Source organism: Balaenoptera musculus, chromosome 2 (assembly GCF_009873245.2).
Source record: "Balaenoptera musculus isolate JJ_BM4_2016_0621 chromosome 2, mBalMus1.pri.v3, whole genome shotgun sequence".
NCBI lineage: Eukaryota > Metazoa > Chordata > Mammalia > Artiodactyla > Balaenopteridae > Balaenoptera > Balaenoptera musculus.
Genome location: NC_045786.1, coordinates 135,486,165 through 135,512,329, shown reverse-complemented (window position 1 = coordinate 135,512,329; position 26,165 = coordinate 135,486,165). Strand labels below are relative to the sequence as shown.

The 26,165-nt window shown below is 36.0% G+C and overlaps 1 protein-coding gene across 3 annotated transcripts in view; it reads right to left on the bottom strand.

The window, feature by feature from the left end:
* The window catches only part of MNAT1 (MNAT1 component of CDK activating kinase), a 212,487-nt gene that overhangs the window by 130,065 nt on the left and 56,257 nt on the right, over nt 1-26,165 (bottom strand). For all 3 annotated transcript variants that reach the window (XM_036842504.1, XM_036842507.1, XM_036842505.1), the window contains exons 4-6: nt 23,752-23,855; nt 14,586-14,726; nt 9,214-9,339 (exon numbers count right to left, since the gene is read on the bottom strand). In XM_036842504.1, the coding sequence (XP_036698399.1) occupies nt 9,214-9,339; nt 14,586-14,726; nt 23,752-23,855 (371 nt within the window). The remainder of the gene's footprint in view (nt 1-9,213; nt 9,340-14,585; nt 14,727-23,751; nt 23,856-26,165) is intronic.

The window sequence follows — 26,165 nt, the reverse complement described above, 5'->3', positions numbered from 1 at the left end:
TTTTCAGGTAGACTGCCTATTTCCTCTTCATTTGTTTGGTCTGGTGGGTTTTTATCTTGCTCCTTCATCTACTGTGTATTTCTCTGTCTTCTCATTTTGCTTAACTTACTGAGTTTGGGGTCTCCTTTTTGCAGGCAGCAGGTTCGTAGTTCCCGTTGTTTTTGGTGTCTGTTCCCTATTGGTAAGGTTCATTCAGTGGCTTGTTTAGGCTTCCTGGTGGAGAGGACTGGTGCCTGTGTTCTGGTGGATGAGGCTGGATCTTGTCTTTCTGGTGGGCAGGACCACGTCCAGTGGTGTGTTTTGGGGTGTCTGTGAACTTATTATGATTTTAGGCACCCTCTCTGCTAATGGGTGGGGGTGTGTTCCTGTCTTGCTAGTTGTTTGGCATAGGGTGTCCAGCACTATAGCTTGCTGGTCACTGAGTGGAGCTGGGTCTTAGCGTTGAGATGGAGATCTCTGGTAGAGCTTTCACTGTTTGATATTAGGTGGGGCCAGGAGGTGTCTGGTGGACCAATATCCTGAACTCAGCTCTCCCACTTTAGAGGCTCAGGCCTGACACCTGGCCAGAGCACTAAGACCCTGTCAGCCACACAGCTCAGAAGAAAAGGGAGGAAAAAAACAAAAAGGAAAGAAAGAAAATTAAATTAAAATAAAGTTATTTAAAAAAAATTTTGAATTATTAAAAATAAAAAATAAGAAAAGAGGAAGAAAGAAGAGAGCAACCAAACCAAGAAACAAATCCACCAATGATAACAAGTGCTAAATACTAAAAAAAAAAAAAAAAAGGACAGACAGAACCCTAGGATAAATGGTAAAAGCAAAGCTATACAGACAAAATCACACAAAGAAGCATACACATACACATAAAAAAGAGAAAAAGGAAAAAAATATGTATGTATATATATATATATATATACACACACACACACATATTTAAAAAAAGGCAGAGCTACCAAATCAATAAACAAATCTACCAATGATAATAAGCTCTAAATACTAAACTAAGATAAACATAAAACCAGAAACAAATTAGATGCAGAAAGCAAACCCCAAGTCTACAGTTGCTCCCAAAGTCCACCGCCTCAATTTTGGGATGATTCGTTGTCTATTCAGGTATTCTTCAGATGCAGGTTACATCAGGTTGATTGTGGAGACTTAATCCGCTGCTCCTGAGGCTGCTGGGAGAGATTTCCCTTTCTCTTCTTTGTTCGCACAGCTCCTGGGGTTCAGCTTTGGATTTGGTCCCACCTCTGCATGTAGGTCACCTGAGGGCATCTGTTCCCGCCCAGACAGGATGGGGTTAAAGTAGCAGCTCTTTAGGGGGCTCTGGTTCACTCAGGCTGGGTGGGAGGAAGGGGTATGGAATGCCAGGCGAACCTGCAACGGCAGAGGCCAACGTGACGTTGCACCAGCCTGAGGAGTGCTGTGTGTTCTCCCGGGGAAGTTGTCCCTGGATCACAGGACCCTGGCAGTGGTGGGGTGCACAGGCTCCCAGGGGGGGGAGGTGTGGACAGTGACCCATGCTTGCACACAGGCTTCTTGGTGGCTGCAGCAGCAGCCTTAGCGTTTCATGCCAGTCTTGGTGTCCACGCTGATAGCGGCAGCTTGAGCTCATCTCTGGAGCTCGTTTAGGCAGTGCTCTGAATCCCCTCTCCTCGCACAACCTGAAACAATGGTCGCTTGTCTCTTAGGCAGTTCCAGACTTTTTCCAGACTCCTTCTCACTTTTTCCCCAGACTCCCTCCCAGCTAGCTGTGGTGCACTAGCCCCCTTCCAGCTGTGTTCACATAGCCAACCCCAGTCCTCTCCCTGGGATCTGACCTCCGAAGCCCGAGCCTCAGCTCCCAGACCCCACCTGCCCTGGCGGATGAGCAGACAAGCCCCTCAGGCTGGTGAGTGCTGGTCAGCACCGATCCTCTGTGCAGGAATCTCTCCGCTTTGCCCTCCGCACCCCTGTTGCTGCTCTCTCCTCCGCGGCTCCGAAGCTTCCCCCCCCACTCACCCCCCTATCTCTGCCAGTGAAGGGGCTTCCTATTGTGTGGAAACTTTTCCTCCTTCACAGCTCCCTCCCAGAGGTACAGGTCCTATCCCTATTCTTTTGTCTCTGTTTTTTCTTTTGTCTTTTGCCCTACCCAGGTACATAGGTAGTTTCTTGCCTTTTGGGAGGTCTGAGGTCTTCTGCCAGCGTTCAGCAGGTGTTCTGTAGGAGTTGTTCCACATGTAGATGTATTTCTGATGAATCTGTGGGGAGGAAGGTGATCTCCACGTCTCACTCCTCTGCCATCTTGAAGGTCCTCCCCCCACATTGCTTCTTTGGTTTCTACAATTTGATTTGCTACCAAAGCGCAACATTATATATTAAGAATAGATTTAATTGTTCAGTACAGTTTTTACTTTCTTATTTCAGATACAATTGGATATCAATTTTCTATAAACAAATGTTAACAAAGAGTTTAATCTTCAAATGAGTTCAGAATAATAAGCAATGTTTGATGAAAACAGCTAAATCCTATATGTTGCAATCAGAAAAGCCAATTTATGTCACAGATGAGCTCCCTTCTGGCTTACCCATAGATAATATAAAAAAATTTTTTTAAACATCAAGGGTAAAATACTCAAACAGCTTTTGCCTTTGGCAACGAATGACAGGCTCCCCTTTACTGCTCTCCAGCAATCAACAACAAAGGACCAAAAGCTATACTTAAAAACAATTCTTAGCTTATCTTTGTGACTCAGTTTGTTTCCAGTTTGCATGCCAAAGCGTAGTGAAGTATAGAACACCATCACAACTGAAGAAGCACCAGATTCCCAGCCTTAGATTCTGGTTTCTAATTTTACAACATGATCAAGGTGTCTTTCTGTACTTCCAAAAGACTAAGACTTAGTACTTAAATCTGTAGATACGATGTATGGATATCTAATGATACAAGCTAGTAACAAATGGGGACGAAAAACTGCTACTTTGAGGTCTGTTCACTGGCTCAACTAGGAATGATGTAATAATGGTAACGACATCTATTCTTTAGGGGAAAAGTTAATTAGAATTATTTATAAGATAAAAAGAAACAGAAGTCCTAAAATTATATTGTTGGAATCTGAACCAATTAGATTAAAATAACTAACAAATGACTGAGAAACCAAGCTGCAATCCCTACTTTAGGAGTGCAAAACGCTATTACCCCAGAGAAGACAAAATATATACAAAATAAAGTTTCACCTATTCATACATAAAACAGTGATTAAGTGGAACTCTCTTAGATAGTCAAGTCACAAATTATATATAAATAATTCTTCTAATATGTACTGTACCCCTAGCACTGCCCCACTCACTGAGAGTTTAATTCCTAGGAAATATAATTCAAAATATTCAGCCAATCTGTGAATATTCCTAACCAAAATATATTCACTGTCTCAACTCTACATATCTCAATACATAATAATTAAATCCTCATTTCATACTAATTATTTTACGCCAATTTTTAACCCTTCATATTTCTCTAGGTTTACTAAATAAATAAATCCTGTCTTCTCAGTCACACGGCAAAGGATCTATTTCCAAAAAGCTTAATTAAATTTATATGCCTCCCTTGGACGCTCTCCAAGTTCAGCATATCTAACTTCATTTGTTGTGTCTGACTTTTCTTTAAGTACAGCAGATCAGGAAAAGAAAAGGTCATTGCGGTGGCTCCTGTCCCTTGGATTACCCTCTATACAATCAGTCCACTATTAGAAGCAATAGTTGAAATCCTAGCTACCCTCAGATTAGAAAGACATGTAACATAGAATTTATGTTTTGTTTTTGAGTATTCTCATTAACTAAATAAGGTATAATAGAAAGAGAGTGAGTTTCGGTGCCATCTTTTACATGTAATCTATCCTCTCTGAGACTCAGTTTTCAGATCTGCAAAAATAGGAATACCATCTATTTCATGGAGATATAAAAACAAAAAACGACACCTTTTATTAAAAGAAACTATCACAGGTCACAAAGTCTTAAGCAGTGTTGGCATCCTTGCCAACATCTGTTCAATGTAATCAAACCGTGGGATATAGGTGTTCAATAAATGTTACTTTTCATCCTGCATTTTAGGGATGATTTTTCCAAACAGTATAGAGACTCTTAACTTCATAAACATTTAGATTTTCATCTACATTATGTGTCAGTCTCCACATTCAGGAATATGGAATAAATTCAGTAATTCCACATAAAAACTGTGTCTAAATTTTCACCTTGCCCTTGAACCAAATGCTGAATTTTGCTAAAATAACAAACAATAAGTATTCCATCACACACTTAAGTTATATGAATCTCAACATGCATTAAAGTAATTGGATCACCTCCCTCCCACCACACACAAAAAAAGAAAACAAAAAATTCCAGGTGGATAAAAGAAAGTTAAACAATAAAGAGTTCAAAAGACACCCTTAAGAGAGTGAAAAAAACAAGACATAAAGTGACAAAAGTTATTTACTATACATATGACTAATAAAAGGCTTAGATCCACAACATATAAAGAACTTCTACATATGAGCAAGAGTCTTGAACAGGTATTTCACAAAATAGGACAGCCAATGCTCAATCTCATTAGTGATCAGTGAAATAAGGTGCAGATTAAAATCACAAAACAGTACTAAATACCCATCAGAATGGTTAAAGTGGAAAAGACAGAAAAGCACAAGTGTTGGTAGAAGTACAATTGGTAAAAACCAATTTGAAAAATGTTTTGGCAGTATCTCCTAAAATGAACATACATAATCGCTATGACCTAGTAACTCTACTCTTAGGTAAACACTCACGAAAAAGTGTCTGTGCATGTGACCAGGAAACATATATTAAAATGTTAGTATAATGTATAATACCAAAACTCAAAAAAATCCAAACATCTATCAACAGTAGAATGGATAAATAGTAGTATATTCCTCTAATGGAACATTATCCAGCAATGAAAATGAAAAAAACCTACAGCTATATAGAAAAACATAGATGAATCTCACAAATATAAGTTGGACAAGCAAAACATTAATCAGGTTAAGGCATACATGCTTAGATGTTAAAGCTACTTAAAAGAGCAAGAAAGGGAATGCCATAAAAGACAGAAGAGTGACTGTTTCTGGGAAAAGGAATGGGGTGCTAGCCAGATGTGAGAAGTCATGATGAGGACTTCTAGAGCACTGAGAATACTTTTTTCCTTTATCTGTGTGATGGTTACACAGATGTTCACTTTGTGATAATTCACTAAGCTATATGGTTTGGTTCTGTGCCCCTTTGTGTATATGCAATACATTTCGCCAAACAAAAGGTTATAAAAAAGAGAGGAAAGGAAGAAGAAAGAAAATAAATAACAAGTCACAACACTATCTGGAAAGATATCTAATATATTAAGTTAAATACTAAAGTCAAATGAAATACTGATGGCAAATAAGCACACAAAAAGATGCTCAACATCATTAGTCATCAGGGAAATGTAAATTAAAACCATAATGAGATAACCACTACACATCTGTTTAGAATGCCTAAAATACTAAAATTCTTAATACTGAGGATGCAGACCAACTGGAATACTCATCAATGTCGGTAGGAATGCAAACTGGTACAGGTACTTTGAAAAACAGTTTGAAAATTTTTTACGAAGCTAAACATACCCCTACCGTATATAAATCACCAATCTCATTCTTAATAGTATTTACCCAAGAGAAAGGAAAACGTATGTACACACACAATTGTAAGCAAATGTTTATAGCAGCCTTATTCATAACATAAAAAAAGGAAAAAAAAAAAAAAGGAAACAACTCACATGTCCTTCAACTGATGAATGGATAAAGAAACTGGTATATCCGTACAATGGTATTATTACTTAACAAAAGGAACAACTATTGATACATGCAGCAACATGGATGATCTCAAATGTATGTTGCTAACTTAACAAAGCTAGACTTAAAAGGCTACACACTGTATGATTCCATTTACATGACATTCTGGAATATGTATTACCTAACTATACAACATAAAGAGATTATAATGTAATTCACTTAGATATTTAACTATAATAACAACAAAAAGCATTACTTATAAAATTACATTTGCACTTGGTTTAGCATTTTATATACATATTTTAATCCTCCGAATAATCATGTAAAGCTAAATCATCGCAACTTTACCAATGAAAAAACAAATTCAAAAAGAGTAAAGTAACATTTTACCACGGATACACATCTAGTGAGTGGTGAAGCTGGGGTTTAGTCCCATTGTATCTGGGTCTTTCCAATCCCATTTTCTTTCCTCTACACCATACTGCCTCTTAGTTCAAAAGCACTGATAATTCCTTAATGAATACTATTTTCTTTTGCATTATTTAAAGATGTGTTCATACTTCCTACATTTGTAAGTTTAAAATAAATCATGAATATTTTCTATTATTCAGGTACCCACATACCCACAATCATACAAAACAAAGTTAAAATACGCAACTTCTGCCCTCAAGATGTTTATAATCTAATAGCTAGCACACATATGACAAAGTAGGCAATTTTAAACCTCAAAAATAACAGCCGAGTAGTAGAAACATGGGTAGTGTGAGTACTTTATAATAACAAAATAATTCTAATAGCTTCTTCCCATCCCTTGTATCATCACTATCATTCATTTCACTTATATAAGGATATGTGTGTGAAGTATACATACATACATACACATAAGCAAACACAGTCAAATACAGTGTCACTATTATTTTAAACTGTTATCTCTTAGATCAATTGAGAACAAGAAAAATAAAAGTTTTTATTTTATCTTCATTCATTTCTTCTCCAATGCTTTTCCTTAGATATCTGAGTTTCTGACCTGTATCATTTTCTTTGTCTCTAAAGCACTTCTTTTAACATTTCTTGCAAAAATTGTCTACTGGCAAAAAATGCCCTCAGTTTTTGTCTGATAATTTTTATTTCTCCTTTACTTTTAAAGGATAATTTTGCACAGTACATTATTCTAGGTTGGTGGGTTTTTTCTCTCAACACCTTAAATATTTCACTCCACTCTCTTCTCGCTTGCATGGTTTCTAGGGAGAAGCCAGATAATAATTCTTATCTTTGCTCCTCTATAAGTGAGGGATTTTTCCCCCTCTGGCTTCCTCAGGATTTTTTTATCTTCAATTTTCTGTAATTTGAAAATAATATGCCTAGGTGTAAGGATTTTTTTGGCATTTATCCTACTTGGTGTTCTCTGAGCTCCCTGGACCTTTGGTTTGGTGTCTGATGTTGATTTTGGGAAATTCTCAGTTGTTATTGTTTCAAATACTTCTTCTGTTCCTTTCTTTCTTCTCCTCTGGTATTGCCATTATGCTTATGCTATACCTTTTGTAGTCACCCCACAGTCCTTGGATATTCTGTTCTTCTGGTCTGGTTTTTTTATTCCGGGCTTTTTCTCTTTGGTTTTCAGTTTCCAAGAATGCTACTGATACATCCTCTTGCTCAAGACTCTTTCCTCATGCATGTCCAATCTACTAATAAGGCCATCAAAAGCACTCTTCACTTCTGTTACAGTGGGTTTTTTTCTTTAGCATTTCTTTTTGGTTCTTTCTTGGAACTTCCATCTCTCCACTTACATTGCCCATCTGTTCTTGCATGTTGTCTACTTTATCCATTAGCACTCTTAGCATATTAATCACAGTTGTTTTAAATTCCAAGTATGATAATTCCAACACCCCTGCCATATCTAATCCTGATTCTCGTGCTTGCTCTATCTCTTCCAATTGTGTTTTCTGCCTTTTAGTATATCTTATAATTTTTATTTTTGACAGCCAGGCATGATACACTTTTTAAAATGAACTGCTGTAAACAGGTCTTTAGTAATATGGTGGTAAGGTGTGGGGGATGGCTGAACAATTTATAGTCTTATGATAAGATCTCAGTCTTTTAGAAAGCCTGTGCTTCTGGACTGTGAACTTCACACATACACTTCTCAATCCATCTCCCTCCCCTCAGGTGGAGCAGGATGGCTAGAGTGAGCTGAAGTTGTGTATTTCCCTTCTCCAACATGGAAGACTTGAGCAGCTATAGTTGGATATTTCCTTTCACCCACATCAGTTAGCCTCTGATAAAACTCCAGCAGGTTAGGCTCTGGTGAAATAGTTTATCCTAAGGGCAAGCCTTGTTAGGAGGAACAGAATGCTCTGGCATATTTCAAAATGGTTCCTTTTCCCCTTCCTCTATCAAAAGCATAAGGGGCGTGGGCTTCCCTGGTGGCACAGTGGTTGAGAATCTGCCTGCCAATGTAGGGGACACGGGTTCGAGCCCTGGTCTGGGAAGATCCCACATGCCGCAGAGCAACTGGGCCCGCGAGCCACAATTACTGAGCCTGCGCGTCTGGAGCCTGTGCTCCGCAACAAGAGAGGCCGCGACAGTGAGAGGCCCACGCACCGCGATGAAGAGTGGCCCCCGCTTGCCACAACTAGAGAAAGCCCTCGCACAGAAACGAAGACCCAACACATCCATAAATAAATAAATAAATAAATAAAAATTAAAAAAAAAAAGCATAAGGGGATTTTTCTGATATTCACTGAGAGAATCTGGTAGAGACACAACAGGTAAGACTCACAAAAGTGTGGGGCTCTGATAACTGGTTTCCCCTGGAGTTTTTAACTCTCAGAGTTGCCCACACTGAGCCTCCAGCAATTTGTCAACCAATTCCGGTTTCCCTACACCAGCACTGGCTTCCAACAAAGTTGCTGCTCTTGTGAACTGTGATTCACTGTAGTCTCTGCTGGTCTCTCCAATTTTAAGAGCAGTGGTTTGCTTTGTGACCTCTCTTTACTAAAAAAGTTGTTGATTTTTCAGTGTGTTCAGGTTTTTACTTGTTGTCAGGATGGAGTGGCAACTTCCAAGTTTCTTACATGCCATACCAGAAACTGGAAGTTTGCATTTTCTTTTAAGAAATGTTTTTCTACACCACAAGCTTAAAAACTGATGTAGAATAATAAAACACATACAAACTCAATATCATATAGAACAAAACTGTGTTGCATACTTTGTAAATTATTTATTTATTATTTTTCACTTTCCTCTTACAATGCACATATTTATATTTCTAGACATGTAGCCTAGATCAGACACTGTTCTTAAATATCTGAAGCTCCCAGTTTATCTGTAAAAATCAATATAAAATTATAAACTATAATCCTTGAAATATATCTTCCAAACAAGTGATTAAAATACAGCTTACCATTTTGATGCCTGTGGAAAATGTCACTGGTTTTATAGGTTTAGGTTTCTCTAGCTGCATTTCCAGTTGGGTAGATCTATCTTTATGCTGAGCCAAAAGTAGAGCAACGGGGAGATCAGAACTCTCCTGAAAGAAAAGTTAAAGTGCAATGTGAAAGTTAAAAATAAAAGCAATGAGTCTTTTATTTTAAATTATGCCTTTCCATAAACATTTGATGTCAACCTAGGTATTCACTTTATGGAGAACACTTTACAAAAAACTTCAACATTCCATAATAAGAAAAGGCTGCTTTAGACTCATAAATCAAAATAACCTACAAAAAAGGATTTTTATAAAATCCACATTAAAGACAATATAATAGGGTCTTATTTCATCTAGCAAAACCAACCATATTTATTAAAATAAAAAAATTAGAAGCTAATCACAAAAAGAGTAGTACAAAGTACTATAACTTAGATCAGATGTTTATCTAAGACACATTTCTTTTTTACCAGTGAATTCAGACCAGTCTGAAATTGTTTCCCATTAGATTTCACCTGAGGCCGTTTGGAAATGATCCTTGTTCTGTTTTGCACAATGGAATGATTGTTAAGTACAATCAAAAGACATTTATCAACATTTTCTCCTTTATTGACTTATTTTTATAAATAATTTATCTTTATAAATTTTTTAATTAACAAAATAACAGTAAACACTTTTAATATCTTATATTGATACTAAATCAGGGCCACTATTTACACAAATCTGTACACACACATATTAATAACACAAACAAATTATTAATTCTTATACGTACACTGTCATTTACTCTGTTTAACATGAAGTCTTCTCACATGTTTAAAGTGATGCAGAACTAAGATCTGAACTAAATGTATCCAGACATTTTCCTTTCTGAGCTGTCAGTTAAATAAGAACACAGAAACACATGCAAAAGGAAACCAGGAAGGAAGGAGATCACACACAAACATATGCAAAGACACATACTACTTTCTATATCTGTAAACAAAAATGAAGGTACAAACACATTTCAATCTCCTATACCAAGGTGAACTACGAAAACAGTCTTCAAATGGCCTACAGAGTTTTAAAATAGTAACTACCCAGAATTTAATCCTGAAAAAACTATATTGTTACACATTTCATAGCATAAAAGTAAAGATATAGCAGAATCTAATTTTCTTTCCAAAACCAACAACTTAATATTTGGGGGCACAAATATGGCTAATTAATATATTTAAAGGACTTGTTTAAAAGTTATAGTACAGAAGAAGTTCAAATAACAAGACATTTATTTCCACAGCATAGTCCTAGAATAAATTTGTATCTCAAAACTTTGTAACAGAAGTGCTATGCAAGAGCAAATGTTACAAAGATTACAAATTTTAAAAGTAAATGGAAAAACACAAATTTTATTTATAAAATAGAACTTTATTAAGGGTCAAAATTCTTAAGACATGGCTTTAGCAATAATGAAGGAGGATGAATAAAATACACTATGAGAATATACTTGACTACCTTTCATATTCTACAACAAAGCATTAGTAATGCATTAATAGTATTGCTGTGAATTCCTGCAGCTATTCCTATTTCCATTAGGAATTTTATAATAAAATATAAAATTAAAGAACATTTTAAATGGGCGGTGGCCCAAAATATCTTTTAAAATCTCTAACTACCTTTTCATATGTTAAAAACTAACAGAAGAAAAATAAATTTCCTTGGCTAAAATGCTAAATCATTGCTTTCTAATTAATACTCTAAGTGAATTCAAATTCCATACCTGCTACTTACCCTAAAAAGTAAAAGTTCTCATGTAAAAGTAAGACAATGTGTGCACTTCAAAAAAGTTGCTAATCAATACTTTGCCTGTTTTAATCCTGGTTTCACCTTCACATAAAAGAACCAGAATATTAAAATGTCTTGATAAAACAGTTGAAATTTAATAAAAATAAACATTCTAGAAAGCTAAAACTAATTTTGATACTAAGGCAATACAATTTACTTTAAATCTGCTGCACTCCACTTCAGCAATCAAAACTTTGGAGCCTGAAAATCTTTGTAAATGTTAAATTAGAGGGACTCCCTTGGTGGCGCAGTGGTTAAGAGTCTGCCTGCCAGTGCAGGGGACGCAGGTACAGGCCCTGGTCGGGAGGATCCCACATGCCACGGAGCAGCTGGGCCCGTGCACCACAACTGCTAAGCCTGTGCTCTGGAGCCCGCCAGACGCAGCTGCTGGGCCCGCGTGCCACAACTACTGAAGTTGTGGTGCGCAACAAGAGAGGCCACCACAGTGAGAAGCCCGCGCACCGCAGCAAGGAGCGGCCCTCGCTCTCTGCAACTAGAAAGCCCGCGCACAGCAACAAAGACCCAACGAAGCCAAAAATAAGTTTTAAAAAAAAAGTTAAACTAGAAATAAGCAGGAGTTCTAACAACAACAAAAAAATCTACAGAGTAAAATAAACTATGGGAAACATACATGATCTCAGAAACACAAAAAATGCAGATTCAGCCTTTCAAGTTATTTCATTCTTCTTAGCTTTCCATTTTTACCCTGAAAGGTTCCCTAAGCTACGCTGATTGCCTGAAGGTACACTGCTCAATATTTAAAGAAATTTTAATTAAGACTACCTGTAATACTCATTAAAAGCTTTATAATGACCATTTTTTAAAGATTATTTTAACTGACGTAAAGCAAGCCATCTGGCAAACAATATTCTAATAAAAATCAGCTACTGCGTTTGACAATATTAGCCCTTAACGAAACTTAAGACATAGCTGAAGAGAATTTTCAAAAAGAATATAAAAGATTTAATAAGTCAGGACCTGTATAAAAATCTTTTTCCAAACTTTAAAAAAAAAAAACCCTGAATTTACAGTTAGGATTAAATAAATGGACATTTTAGGCAACATTATAGTAAATGCTAAGCCATAAACATTAAGACCATAACATTAAAATCCTGTCACATCATACAGTATAGTGTAATGCCAATGCTTTTATAAAAGGTTAAAAAGTAACTTGTAGCACAGGACCAGAAACAGCAGAAAAAAAATTCTAATAAGTTGTGCTTATACTAGTTGCCTAAATTAGATCCAGAGAATCATTCTAAGATTTAAGCTTCTAGATATATTTACAGATGCCAATTCAATCTTTCTTAATAAAATCTAACACATGAACATACATAGAAAAAAATACAATGTATTCTTTTACTTAATAAGGATTCAGGAGGATAAAAAGAAAGTTAATGAATTCTTTCAGTTAGTCAATAAGGATGAAATATATGTTAGCATTAAACAAAAATTTTTTAATGAATATTAAAAAATTAAAGTAACAATCTTTAAAAATAAATTTAAATATGAAAATGAGAAATTCAAATTGAATTGGTATTTAAACCAATCTGTTGTAATTAATTGTTCTAATGAATACAGTAAATTGTTAAGGATTATTTAACCACCATGTTACATGATCTAAACAGTAAAGAAAGTATGCACAGTAATGACTTGCAGGTGAAGAAAACAGGAAGGGGGAGCAGTTCTTAACAAAAGCCAATATTAACTCCAGATTATACACAATGTACAACATTGGCAGTTGCAGCTCAATTGCCAAGAACACCTCAATGAGACAGCAAAACTTCATGCTAAAAGACTAAAGACAAAAAGAATATGCAAAAATAATTGCTATGCAAAACCAGCTAATCTCAAAATCAAAACTAAAAACGCTTTATACTAAATGGAACATTTTTTAAAAGTTAAAGTGTATTTTCGTCTTATATCTAAGTTCTGTATTTGGAATTAACTCAATTAACTGTATAGTGGAAAGCATTACCAAAGAAAACTGCATAAAATGATGAGAGAAACCTTTCCAAAAAATAATTGTAACATGAATCTTTACTAATTCATTCTTTAAAGTTTTTAATTTCTCACAAGCTACATGTCTACAAAAAAAACGTAAAACATGACATGCATCATTTCAACTGTTAAAGCCACAACTGTCACTTAATAGTTTCAACAAAAATTAATGGAAGTTAGGGATTTCCCTGGTGGCACAGGGGATAAGACTCCATGCTCCCAATGCAGGGGGCCCAGGTCATGGAACTAGATCCCACATGCATGCCACAACTAAGAGTTCTCATGCCACAACTAAGGAGCCCTGGGGACACAACTAAGGAGTCCACCTGCTGCAACTAAGACCCGGTGCAACCAAATATAAAAATAAATAAATATTAAAGAGAAAAATTAATGGAAGTTACTAAGGAAAAAAAAGCATATTCTATTTTATACACTGCTGTCCTCATTTTTTTTCCTTTCTTGGCGCAACGGCACACGGTGCAGCCTGCAGTATCTCATTTCCCAACCAGGGACTGAACCCAGGCCACGGCACTGAAAGCGCCGAATCCTAACCACTAGACCACCAGGGAACTCCCTGTCCTCATTTTTAGAACCAAATTTACATTCCACCCATACAAAGTAGATAGGGTTTATGATAAGCATTTTCTGTTCTGAGCCTCACTAAGGCCTTTACCCTTACTTTTCGTTTACTTTCTCACCTACTTCTAATTTAAATTATCTTGCTTTCTCTTTTTATTCCTGGTTATATGGCTTAAATGCTTTTAGGGCAAAAGCACAGTAGAAAAATATACACATACACTTTTACCTGATCACAGAATAACAAACAGCATAGCAACTAGTAGACTGAGGAGTTAAGTGTGTTAACACCACATGGAAATTAATTACGGGGCCAGAAAGGGGAAAGGAAGAATGTAAAAAGACTTTACTGGAAAGGATGATTTTCTAATTGTGATTTCATCAATATCACAATGGTTTATAAGCATCAAATAATATTCTCCAATATATGAAACACTTCATAAACCTTGGTTATAATTACTGCTATTATCTAACAATGTTGACTACTTGGGGAGCTAATAACTAGAAAACACCAATAACTTGCAAGACATTACCATTTCTTTCAAATGTATTTTTTCATGCAAAAATAGGAAATATAGTTCTCACAGAGTAACCAGAGTCACTAAAACTTCAGCATGAAGCCAAAACACTTGAAAATGAGCTAGTTATTAGAAAACCAGTATTAATCAGGAGAAAAATGCTCTGAAAACAATATGTTTTAGTCAGTAAGCTCAGAAACACATCAACAACCTATTAATAGTAAACTGGCTTATGTTAGTTATAATATTACTCTCTTATCTGAAAATAAAATGGATATTGACAAACATTTTTTTAAAATAAAGGAACAGAAGGTGAATAAACCAGCACAAACTATAGAAATGCTATTTAAATACCATTACCCAGCATAATAAATAGGAAAGATAAACCCTGAAGACAAATGATTTTTTATCACAATTAACATTAATACGTACCAGTTCATCTAAAAAAGCCTGCTTATTCTTCCTTTTTAGAATCTGCTGCAGTTGTTCTTCTTTTTGTATAAATAGTCTTCTTTGTTCATTTTCCTGTCGTTCTACCTCTAAAGCTTCTTCCAATTCCTCCTGTTCCCGAGTCTAAAACAGAAACATTGATATATGGCATGGAGTAAATTTAGTAACCAAAATCAACCCTATACCACACTCTGTACCTCCTTTCTTGGAATCATAAAATGCACTAGTCACTAATTGTTTAATAGTGCAGCAATTCCACTTTAAAAGAACTAGAATTCATTTTATTTCATGTGGACATGTTACATTAAACAGAATGACATCTAGCACTAAATGAACACCTAAACAAAGTACACTGAGCCCAGCTGCAGTATTGTAGAAACTGCTTAATAATGTCTTTATTTTAGGAGATTTAACAAGAAAAACAAAATAAAACAAAAAACCCAACAACAAATAGATAATCTCCATATAGAACTATTGATTGAAACACTCCATATAAAAGACTGGCTTATTTAATAGAAACAATTTTCAGAATATATAAGACAATGAAAAGTTAACATAGTAGTTAGCTTCTTTTTCCCAAGTTAAAATAAGTCTTTCTGATGCTTGAGTTCCAAATAGCATTCATTTAAGGTAAGTTATGAAAAACTGAAGTTATTTTCTAACACAAGCATATAAATTTCAAGGGTCCTCTTTGTAGACTGAAAAATTCAAAATCCAGAGCTAATATGTAGAGAGAATGAACTACAGGCCTACTCATTTCCCTTTTATGAAGTTCCTCAGAAATATTAAATACTTCCAGGTTCTGAAATTTATTCCAACTCTAACTCGTACTTAAAAGCAATATTATACCTAGCCTTTGTTCTTTAAGTCTTCTGAATGAGAAATATAGTAAAATCTGAATGGCTTTACTTTAAATCCTTGATTGTTGCTATTGAAAATGTAATACCTTCTTTTTTTTTTAATTCAATAAAACATTGAGAATTTATGGCACCTCAAGACAAATACAGAATAGAGGGAGAGAGTATAATACATTTGGGGATCACTAAAATAATATATGAATTAACAGAGACCTCAGAGAAAAGTACATTTTTATGTAAAATAATAATTAAAACACTCTATTAGATTTTTTTCACTTCACAAATTAAACTCCCCAAAGAAACAAGATTTCCAAATAAAAAAATGTTTCACTTATAATTCAAACTCAGTATATCCAAAATTAAGTTTAGCATTTGGTTTCCCAAAGCTGATCACCCTCCTGTATTCCTGATTTCTGCTAAGCGCACACCTACATCTCAGGCAACTCAAGTTGAAACCTCAAAGTCATCTCTGTTTACTCCCTCTCCCCCAACCCCATTCCTCTTAAATTAAATCAGTTGCTAAGTCCTATTAGCATCTCTCCCTGTAATTTCACAAACCTCTATTACTGAGGTTACTATTCTAACTCAGGTACCCAGTGGAGAAGAGAATTCAAACTTGATTTAGAAGGATTACTAGGAATAAATGTAAAAAGTTAGGGGGTGAGATATGAGGGCTAGAAAAGTGAATTACTGGACTATAGGTCCATAAGCAGAAAAGGATGAGTCTCATGATAAAACAGTGACATATACGTAATAAGTATGACAAGTGACAGAGAGGTATACACAGAGTACAGTTGGGACAGAATTGATAGAGTGGTAAATTCTCCTTGCAATGATGGAGGACAGGTAGAGTTAGAAAAGATTTCGTATAGAGTGTTATGGGTTGAATGTGTGCCCCCAAAATATATGTTGAAGTTTTAACCCCTGGTACCTATAAATGTGACCTTATTTGGAAATAGGGTCTTTGCAGATGTAATCAAGTTAAGATAGGTCATACTGGAAATTTTGACACAGACACATGGGGAGAAGGCCATGTGAAGACAGAGGCAGAAATCAGAGTGGTGCCAAAGGTGCTAAAAAAGGCAAAGAAAGATTCTTCCCTAGAGCTTTCAGAGAGACCATGACCCTGATGACACCTTGATTTCAGACTTCTAGCCTACAGAAGCCTGTTCTCGTAAGAGAACAAATTCCTGTTGTTATAAATCACCCAGTTTTTGGTAATTTGTTTTAACAGCCCTAGGTAACTAATATATGGAGGTTGAGCAGACTTCAAACAGTAGGTATTTACCCCCACTGGAGAGTGGAAGAGCCATTTAGGCAGAGAAAACAAAGGCGCAAAGACATGAATAAAGCTGGAATGCTTGGTATGGCCAAGTCATGAAGTATGGGAGTTGGGGAAAGCTCTAGATAAAGCTGGAGAGGCAAACAGATGGCAGATCATGGAAAGTCGACCATATCATACTAAGGGATGCATTTATGCCATACTAAGACAACTGGGAAGACATTAGAGTTTAGAAAGATGACTAGAAGCAGTGAAGAATACATATCAATGGGGTTCAAGACTGAAGACAGGAAGACTAGTTAGAAGAATACTTCAATAACTCCAGTAAGAAATAATGAGGACCCTAAGTAAGGTAACAATAATATAATTAGAGGAGGAACCAGGTTTGAAAGGTCATAAGGAAAGACTATCAACAATATATGAAGACTGACCAGATATGGCTACAACACTTAGATAAAGAATGTAATAGGAGAAATAGGTGGGAGAGTGAAGATTAAAAAGTTCAATTATGATGAACATAGATGCAAAAATCCTCAACAAAATATTAGCAAACCAAATTCAACAATACATTAAAAGGATTATATAACATAATCATGTGGAATTTATCCCAGGGGTGCAAGGATGGTTAAACATCCACAAATCAATCAATGTGATACACCACATTTACAAATTGAAAAATAAAAAGCATATGGTCATCTCAATAGATGCAAAAAGGTCTTTTGATAAAATTCAACATTGGTTTATGATAAAAACTCTAAACAAGTGGGCACAGAGAACATAATTCAACATAACAAAGGCCAAATATGACAAGCCCACGACTAATATCATACTCAACAGTGAAAAGCTGAAAGCATTTCCTTTGAGATCAGGAACAAGACAAGGATGCCCACTCTTGCCACTTTTATTTAACATAGTACCGGAAGTCCTAGCCACAGCAATCAGACAAAAAAAGAAATAAAAGGAATTCAGATCGGAAAGGAAGAAGAAAAGCTGCCACTGTTTACGGATGGCATGATACTGTATATAGAAAATCCTAAAGATGCCACCAAAAAACCTATTAGAACTCATCAATGAATTCAGTAAACTTGCAGGATACAAAATTAATATATAGAAATCTGTTGCATTTCTATACACTAACAACAAACTATCAGAAAGATAAATTAATCTCATTTACATCTGTATCAAAACGAATAAAATACCTAGGAATTCATCTAACTAAGGAGGTAAAAGACCTGTACAGAGAACACTATAAGACACTGACAAAAGAAACTGAAGACAAGACAAACAAATGGAAAGATATACTGTGCTCATGGGTTGGAAGAATTAATATTGTTAAAATGGCCATACTACCCCAAGGCAATCTACAGATTGAATGCAATCCCTATCAAAATACCAATGGCATTTTTCACAGAACTAGAACAAATAATTCTTTTTGTGTATGGCAACACAAAAGACCCCAAGTAGCCAAAACAATCATGAGAAAGAAGAACAAAGCTGGAGGTATCACACTCCCTGATTTCAAACTATAATACCAAGCCACAGTCTTCAAAAAAATATGGTACTGGTACAAAAACAAAGATCAATGGAACAGAATAGAGAGCTCAGAAATAAACCCACACTATATGGGAAATTAATCTATGACAAAGGAGGCAAGAATATATAATGAGGAAAAGACAGCCTCTTCGATAAATGGTTTTGCAAAAACTGGACAGCTACATGCAAAAGAATTAAACTGGGCTACTTTCTCACACCATATACAAAAATAAACTCCAAAGGGACTGAAGACTTAAATGTAAGACCCGAAACCATAAAACTCTTAGAAGAAAACACAGGTAGTATGCTCTTTAACATCAGTCTTAGCAAACGATAAATCTGATAAGGGGTTAATATCCAAAATATACAAAGAATTCATAGAGCTCAACATCAAAAAACAAACAACCTGGGACTTCCCCAGTGTCGCAGTGGTTAAGAATCCGCCTGCCAATGCAGGGGACACAGGTTCAATCCCTGGTCCAGGAGGATCCCACATGCCACAGAGCAACTAAGCCCGTACACCACAACTACTGAGCTGTGCTCTAGGGCCTGCGAGCCACTACTACTGAGCCCACGTGCTGCAGCTACTGAAGCCCACGTGCCTAGATCCCGTGCTCCGCAACAAGAGAAGCCACCGCTATGAGAAGCCCGCGCACCGTAAGGAAGTAGCCCCCCCTCGCCGCAACTAGAGAAAGCCCACGCAGCAACAAAGACACAACACAGCCCAAGAAAACAATAATAAATAAATAAATCTTTAAAAAAAAAACAAACAAACAACCTGATTAAAAAGTGGGCAAAGAACCTGAATAGACTTTTTTCCAGAGAAGACATACAGATGGCCAAAAGGCTCAGGAAAAGATGCTCAACATCACTAATCATCAGGGAAATGCAAATCAAAACCACAATGAGATATCACCTCACACCTGTCAGAATGGCTACAATCAAAAAGACAACAAATAACAAATGCTGTCAAGGATGTGGAGAAAAGGGGACCCTAGCGCACTCTTGGTGCGAATGTAAATTGGTGCAGACACTATGGAAAACAATAAGTTTCCTCAAAAAAAATTAGAAACAGAACTACCATACAATCCAGCAAATCTGGGTACTTATCCAAAGAAAATAAAAACACTAATTTGAAAAGATATATGCACCCCAATGTTCATTTATGCATTATTTACAATAGTCAAGATAATGGAAGCACCTTAAGTACCCATCAATAACAGAAGCATGGATTAAATAAAGATGTGAAATATATATATATACACACAATCAAATATTACTCAGCCATAAAAAAAGAATGAAATCTTGCCATTTGGATTAACCTAGATGGTAGTATGCTAAGTTAAATAAGTCAGACAGAGAAAGACAAATACTGTATGATTTCACTTACATTTGGAATCTAAAAAACAAAACCAGTGAACAAAAACAACAAAACAGAAACAGAGTCACAGATACAGAGAACAAACAGGTGGTTGCCAGAGGGGAGGGGGGATGAGGAATTAGAGAAATAGGTGAGGAAGATCAAGAGGTACAAAATTCCAGTTACAAAATAAATAAGTCACAGGTATGAAATATACAGTGTGGGAGAATACAGTCAACAGGAATGCAGTATCTTTGTATCATGATGGTAACCATACAATCAACATGGTAACTTGACTTATCATGGTGATCATTTTGAAATGTATAGAAATATCGAATCACTATGTTGTGCACCAGGAACTAAAACAATGTTGTAGGTCAATTATACTACAAAAACGAACGAACAAATCACTGAAAAAGAGATCAGATTTGTGATTACCAGAAGCAGGGGCTAGGGAGAGGAGGAACTGGACAAAGGTAGTCAAAAGGTACCAACTTCCAGTTATAAGATTAGCTAGGGATGCAATGTACAACATGATAAATATAATAGACACTGCTGCATATATGAAAGTTCTTAAGAGAGTAAATCCTAAGAGTTCTCACCATAAGGAAAAAATTTTTTTCTTTTATTTTGTATCTATATGAGATGATGGATGTTTACTAAACTTATTGTGATAATCATTTCATGAGATATATAAGTCAAATCATTATGCTGTATACCTTAAACTTACATAGTGCCATATGTCAATTATGTACAGCTCAATAAAACTGGAAGGGAAAAAAAAATCAGTTCTGGAATGCTGAATCACAAACGCCTTTAATGCATCCAGAAAAAAATGTCGATTAACCAATTACAGATATATGGATGTATCACATATAATTCTTGGAGCTCAGGAGGAAAACAATGGGCCGCAGAAACACTTGAGAGTAATCAGTGTAAAGGATTAACTCTTAAAGAGAAGCACCGAGAGGAATCCAAGTGTTTAAGAAACAGAAAGGAAAGAGAAGCCTCTTAAAAGGATGAAAGAGGAAGGTGAGAGCAGCAGGATGAAGAGAATGGAGTGGCCCCACAGAAGTCAAGGAAGAGTTTCACATCAAGGGAGAAGCCTGCATCAAATACTGCCCTGCCTACAGACCAAATGACATTCAGACCAACAAAGAGTCTATTGGCTTTGTCAATGAGAAACTGGTAGCCTCAATTTTCTCACTGTATTTAAGTATTTTGAAAATAGAAAGTCTCAATAAATATTGGTTGGCCAGCTAGCTGATTGAATAACTGGGAAAATAGCTATCATTAAAAATCAAACAGTGGGGGCACAAAGAAGGTACTGGACTGGGAGAAGGGAAGCAGGCTGAAAGACTAGAAGGCCTCTGTTTTCTCCCTAATGGCACCACCTTACCCAATCAACCTCCCTTACCTTTACCTCCCACTTCTAATCCATCATTAGGACTTGCTATTTCAAACTCAAAACATTTCTCTAATTCATCCCTACCTCTTAATTCCTTGTTTAAGTCACCTCTGAACCCGCCTACAAGACTGCAATAACCTCCCATTGGCCTCCTAAACTCCAGGTTTGATCCTCTCAAATTCAACCTCCACAAAAGCAATAAATCTATTCTAATAAGGACAATACTTTATTATCACTTTGCTTAATACCCTTCAATGACAATCATTAACAGCTAGGTTTCTATAACATTACTCTAAGGAATCCTGGGAATTCCCTAATAAGATGTCTAAGGTACACTACAGAAGAGACTGAGTAGATGGGAATTCAAGCCTATTCGTCCTCCCACTGTTGATTCCAACAAACGTATTCAGAGTAAGGCTTCATTTGAAGAAAAGGTTCACCTGCTAAAACATACAAACAACTGGTCATTATAAGTCCAAATTACTTTTCACAATACATAAGGCCTTATGTTACCTAGGCTCTTTCTACTTCCGTTTCAACTCTCTATTGAACTTGGCAATATAGAACTACTTAAAATTCTCAGAGCTCTCTGTGATTATCCATGCCATCTTGCCTTTGCTCATGATTTCTTTCTGCCTGGAATGTCTTTGTGCAGCTTCCCAACCCGCCCCCTTCCCGTCTTCTACAACTTGGTAACTTCTACTTGTCCTTCAAAGCTCCATTCAGGCATTATCTCACCTGGAATGCCTTTCCCAATCTTCCTAGAATAGATTAGGTATCCCTCTTCTGTATTCCCGTAATAGCAAGCACACAGAACTCTCCATGTGCCTATGTCATTTTACTGAAATTACTTGGTCCCTACAGAACCAGGGTTCTTATTCATCTTTGTATACTATGTGTTTAGCAGACGTTCAACAAATGCTTATTGAACTAAAGTTTTTTTTTGCTAAATTGATAGACATTCTATGCAGCAATCTCTGCTGCTCATGAGAATCCAGAAAACGGAAGATAAAAATTAAGCTAATCTTCACTAAGACTCTATTTCAAGATTAGATCATCTTTATTCAGTTTCTCCATGCTCACAATTGATGCTAGGTGCCAGCTCCATGAGACAAATAAGATCTCGTTAGCAGACACCTCAGTAATAGTTTCTCTATGTCAGAAATGGGTCATTTCATGTGCCTAATCATGCAAGAGATTGCTTTTTTTTTCCTTTTTGACACAATTCTGATATTTTTGGAACAGTAAGACTTCAACTTTCACAAAGACATTAAAGGCAAGTTGCTACCTCAGGTTTGCAAAAAGACATCAGTCATATAGTCCACACTCCTTGGGCCACTTGAGAACTGTCTCTACCCAATGATACCACAGTTACTGATATATGTTAATTTGCACCATCTTAAAAAATGGTCCTATGTCTGTATTTATGCCAATACCAAATAGTGATAGTAAGTATCACTAATAGATAAAATGCTCAGCACAGAATGACCAGTTAATAAATGATAATGAATTACTGACCAAAACCCTTTGTTATAATAGATCCAGGTGCTAAATGTTAATATGAAGAATAAATGCAGTCACTGTAACATGTATTACATAAAATACAAGTTGATCCTTGTACAACACAGGGGGTTAGGGGCGCTGACCCTTCACACAATTGAAAATCCGTGTATAATTTATAGTCTGCCCTCCTTATCAGTGGTTCCCTCTGTATCTGCAGTTCTGCATCCAAGGATTCAACCAACCTCGCATCGTGTGGTACTGTAGCATTTACTATTGAAAATAATCCAGGTGTTAAGTGGACCCACGCAGTTCAAACTTGTGTTGTTCAAGGGTCAACTGTATTCAATAACCTATCATTATAAAGTTTTCAGATAATTAGAAATTCCTACTTTAAAATAATATAACCAGCCTAAAATTAGATTATTCTTTCAACGCTCAATATTATTTGCTAGTTTAAAACGATAAGTGAAAAAAGCACTCACTTGAAAAGAACAACCTTATTAATTTAAACAGAGCTAATGCAACAAGTTACCTGGGCATACCTATTCTGCATGTATCTTCTGATGTACCCAGAGAAGGCTACTGGGCAAAGAGTAATTTTTATGGCACACTGATGCTTTCAGAAATGAGACACCTTTCTAAGGAAGCCAGGCTGGATATGAACGGAATAGAATGCCAATTCCTTGAGAGTTTTATTGCAGGAAAGAAGTGTCTAAATGAAACACTTAAAGACTATAAAAAGGAAGTCCTTCTAAGTACAAGATGAAAATACAAGCTATGTAATCCAAATATATCTATATCATTTTTACCAATGATTACAAATTCCTGATACGGTGCCTCAAAAACAATTACCTCTGCTTTCCCCCAAAACTAGAAAGCCAAGTTGTACTGAAGAAATGATAGCTAAATTGTTAATTAAACCTAAATTGTTAATTAAAAGTTAATTAAATCTTTGCATGTCTATAATTATTTTTCCTTTATAGGATATATTTTAACAATGCCACCAAAACTGTCTTTGCTATAGTAATGTGTGCCTCGTACCTATATGCCTATATGCCTATATACATATATTAGTATTTCTGGCCTTAATTTCAGCTAAATTCTTTGTAAATATAACTAGTTTTAGAGAAAGATAGCTTTTTAAAGGATCATGTGGAAGCATTCATCTCTAATACAAAAGAAGAAGAAAATACTTAGCAACCAACCAGCTTTAACTTATTTTTCTGAATGACATCTTTGTTTTCCTTTTGGTATATCTCCATTTTCTTTTTGGTGTTGTCCAAATCCACATTGTTGGTCAAGTTGAAAACTGCATCAGAAAAGAAACACTGACATGAAATACAGTTTTAACATAAATCTTGAGAAGATAATAAAAACCAAATATTCATCACAGTGATTTCTTAATTCATCAGGTTGACATTCTTTACAGCTTAAGAAACTAGCTCTAGTTCAGCAACTATGTTTTCTGAACCAAATATAAGAAAAGACTGTCAGACTATCACACAGGCTATCTAAAGATCTGAATCACCTCAAAAACCTAAGATACGTGCTTGCCATAATCACATTGGATTTGATTTTTATAGTGCCCATTTTAACTCTAAAAGTATAAAAAAGATTGCTTAATTTTTTAAATAAAAAGAGTAAGTCTGGAATCTACTATACTGGTCAGAATCAATACTGAAAAGAATCTATGCGCCAGAAACAGAAAAATTATCCAAAGGAGTAAAAAAATATTATCAAACTAGAACAGGTTTTATTCTGATCCTCAACATGGCTAGACACAAGCTTGAATCATTTACCATATAGTCTAGATCTGGAAAAGTATGAAATACATGAGTCGAAACTTAACAGGGAAGGTAAAGGAAAATCTGGCACCAAAACTTAAGACTGAAATAATTTAGTAAGAGAAGCCACTGAGATATGTTCAGATAGGTGATAAACTTTCAGTGACTTAGAACGATCTTTTTATAATTCCAACTCAAAATAATTTTAATTATAAATGCCTTACTCCCTTCTAAGTTTACATATGTAAATAAAAAGGTTATTATAATACTCTGAACCAAAAAAAACTCTTTTAATATATATATATTCATATTTTGAAGTACTGCCCCACTGCCCTACCCCTTTCAGTGTTTGTATCAGCCCGTCTAAAGAAGGATCATCACCGTTGTCTCTCCTGTTCCATAATTCAATCCAGACTTCCCTTGGATTCCTCATAATCTTTGTGCATCCATTATTAGCCCTTCTATCCCTTCTCCAATTACTTACCACTGCTTCCTCCAGCTTGACCTATTAACAGGTTTGATCTACCCTAAATAACTGCTTTACTTCATGTTTCTACAGATTCCTTCCCTATCTCACTCCTTCATTTAACTAATAACCATCTCAAATAGTTCCTAGATTTTTGCATTAGGTCTGTAAGAGTTGAAGAGTAATATTGGAAGCCCAACAGAGGGTTATCTGTTTTGTTGAGTAAGGCCATTAAACATACTCAAAAGACCAATCTGATCCATAATTTAATTTTCATCTCTTCAAAGGACCAACTTATTTCAGAACATCAATTTATCATAATCATTGTTGAAAATCCAGGCTTATTTAAGTATGTAGAAAAAAAAGAAGCAATTCTCAATTCTATTACATGCAATTTTAAAACCCTGGGAGAAATGAGAGAAAATAAGAAACAACAGCCCTCTAGCTATTGCTCCAGATTTTTTATCGCAAAGTAGAAAAGAAAATAATAATGGTGGTAAACCAGGGAATCTGTCTAGGATGCAACATAGGGCATTCCCTATAAATCACACTTTGGCCCCAACACAAAATAGTCAGAGAAAGAAGCTCCGAACTAGCAACAGCCCTCAGAAAGGCAACTGTGAGCCATTCTGATTCCACTATCCTTGCCAACCACTCACAATTTACTCCCTGTATTTAACAGCCATCCACTGAGCCACTAAATCCAAAAATCTTTCACAACCTCTACCACCCTCAACATCTATGCCCACTTAACAATTCTGATCACTTTTTTCCCTCAGCACGTCCTTCCTGTGACTAATTTGTTAATATATTCTCCTGATCTTCTTCCTACTACTCCAACTACCCATTCTTGTTTCCATCTCTGCCTCATCTTGCTCTCTAGGTACACTGCATGATTCTGACTTTTGCCCTCTTTCCTCCCTCTACGTTCCTTGGGTAATCTCATAACTTCCCACAGTTTCAAGCAAAGAAATGCCAGGAAAAGCTGATACCATCTCAAAGTACAATTTAGAAAACCTAGCACATAAACATCTCCAAATTTACTCCTCCTTGTAAATTCTTTACCTGTTAATGATATGACTATCATGCTAAGACACCAGGATTTAACATCTCATTCATGTGACCCACTGTCCTTTGCACTCCATAAGCACCAGCTGCAAAATACTACAGATTCTACCACCAAAATCTCTTTAAAACTGCCCTTATTTTCAATGTACCCTGCCAGTACTCCAAGCCAGGATCTTATTTCTCCCTGGATAATTTAATCTCTGACTTAACTTCCTGTCTCCAGAATCTTTGCATCTTTCCCTATTCCCTAACCCCATCCATAGTATACAATGCTGCCAGACTAATATTTCTGAAGCACACT